The sequence below is a fragment of the Glandiceps talaboti genome, chromosome 1 (genome assembly GCF_964340395.1).
Source record: "Glandiceps talaboti chromosome 1, keGlaTala1.1, whole genome shotgun sequence".
Classification (NCBI taxonomy): Eukaryota; Metazoa; Hemichordata; class Enteropneusta; family Spengelidae; genus Glandiceps; species Glandiceps talaboti.
The window spans coordinates 12,910,494-12,912,839 of NC_135549.1; the positions used below are offsets into that span (position 1 = coordinate 12,910,494).

The 2,346-nt window shown below is 38.4% G+C and overlaps 1 protein-coding gene across 1 annotated transcript; it reads right to left on the reverse strand.

Annotated features, from left to right (window-relative positions):
• Positions 1–939: 939 nt before the first annotated feature.
• On the reverse strand, positions 940–2,103 carry LOC144442407 (heparan sulfate glucosamine 3-O-sulfotransferase 1-like). The gene has a single exon (XM_078131754.1). The coding sequence runs from the start codon at positions 2,080–2,082 to the stop codon at positions 940–942; it is 1,143 nt and encodes a 380-aa protein (XP_077987880.1). The 5' UTR covers positions 2,083–2,103.
• Positions 2,104–2,346: the final 243 nt, after the last annotated feature.

The window sequence follows — 2,346 nt, forward strand, 5'->3', positions numbered from 1 at the left end:
CTGGCAACATTTTAACCCATGTGTTTTGTAATAATTAAACAGGGGGGAGGGTCATGTTTAGAGAAAGGAAATTGAGTGAGGGCTATTTTAAAGAAAACGGAATTGGGAGAGGGTCATATTACGTAACAGACCGCCCCACCACGCTGAAGACACCATAACATAATATGTGGGTACAGGACATTGACATTACATGAAAAGCAACATGATTCATTTTCGATTCCACATACTTGCTCATCAAATGATATAGCACCGTGAGCAGTCATTAAAATGTCATTCGTAATTCTTTTCAACTTTTTATTTTTTCACATCTCTGTTGTAAAATATGATTTACATCTCTACGACAATATGTGTACGTGCGTACGTACGTACATACGTACTTCTTGCATTTGACTAGAAGTATTAAAAGCTAATACAGAAAACTTCCCATATTACACCCTTTCTATTGCAATTGACTATCCCTCTAAAAATAACTTAAACATGTAAGATCACGAAACCATACAGTTAAAATCATAACAAACACTTTTTCAGAATCCCAATAATGCAATGCAGTATTATAGATTGACGATTGATATCTCAAACATCGTGTTCTACGTTCCCCGCTGGTTTAAAATTATTACTTGAATAAATAACGTATTATCGGTTTTGAGAGCAGAACGAAACTAGAATGTGAATGTTTCGATACTGTGACTGAATTGAAATACAGTAGGTATAACACATCAGTAATTATAATCCTTGAACCTATACGTACAAGAATTTCATGTAGAAATTTTAAACAAAATACATTATAAATACTAATTAATGTCATGTGACGTCATCTTGCATCAAATTATATAAATAACATATATTAAGTTTTACGCAAAAAAGAATGTAAGCTTAGGGTGACATTAAAAACAACAGCTACGTATGAAGACAGTAAAAAACGACATCTATATGAATAGACTAACACTTTCCTATCCATGAAAATGTCTGATCCGTCAGTTTCGAAAGCGTCACATCAAACGCTCTGTAATATTCACATAACTTTTTGAGTACACTCTCGTCTACAGGTGGGTGAGGGCGCCCTTTTGTACTACCTAGGCAATATCTGTCTGGAAAAGCGGAACAGTAAAAGTTTTTCGCACTGTCAAAATAAAAATGATCCATTTGAAAAAATGGTCTAAGCTCCAAAAACGTTTCTACTCGCTTTAGTTCCGGTACGGGGTCAATTTTGAATTTGTCACCGTCAACGAGTAGAATTTGATTAGGAAGAAAATAGTCAAACCAACGGATTAGATGTTTGACATAGACACCAACATCTACAATTTCATTAAACATGTTGACAGTTCCGAATCTGTCGCCCTCTATCACCGACTTCTCAAACGTTTCTGCAATGTACTTGTGTCTCATCCCAAGTGGAAATTTAGGTTGTTTTGTTGTCCATTCCAGGTAGTCTGAGACCAGGCGTCGGACTGGATCACACAGGACGAAAATAATTTTAACATTCAAGGAAACGTCCATTCGAACCTTTGACGGCACGTCGTGGGGGTGAATGAAATATGTAGGCGTTTTTTCGATGGTGATTTGATGAGGAGCGGCATATGGCATTTGGTTTCTGTACCAGTCAATGCCTTTATCGTACTGTGCATCGAAATAATGTGATTCGGGTCCTGGTCCAACAACATGAGGATGTAGATTCAGAAAATTCATGAGTGGGGTGGTCCCACATTTCCGTACACCGGCGATGATTGCGTTAGGAAGTCGTCTTTCACAACCCCGTTCTCTCAGGGTAGCGGCGTTGACAGGCGTTTTCAACAAATATGCCGGTTTGTTTTGTAGATAACAAGATTTGTTGAATCTTTGATTAATATATTCATCTCTGTCATACTTAACAGCCCATTCAATGGTTTTACCTCGGCTTTCTGCTAGATTTCCTTCCCTGTCTTCGAGTTCATCTAATAACCGCGATTCTTCTATTTCTTTCAGCCTCACCGATGCCGTGTAGTATAGGTATGCCAGTAACGACAACAACATCACAAGCCAGATGAGCGAATTCTGACGAAAACCCCGCCTTGGATACGTAACGTATCGGAAAAGAAGAGACATTTTGGTTTTGCTGGGTGTAGGTCTACGTCATCGATGAAACGTGTACTGTATTTTTTTTTATTCAACTGTTTACAGTCAGTCCTATTAGAGGATTACGATTTGAAAGGTTTGCCACAACTCGTTCCTGCAACAGCTGTCTGCGTAGAATTTATTGATATAGTAGTATTATCGTAACCAGCTCGCGCTTGCATAATTAGGGACTGCTCAGTTTTTCCGGTCGGGTGTTGGGGAGGTGGGTTTTCCTTTTGGGCCAACAAAAAGACT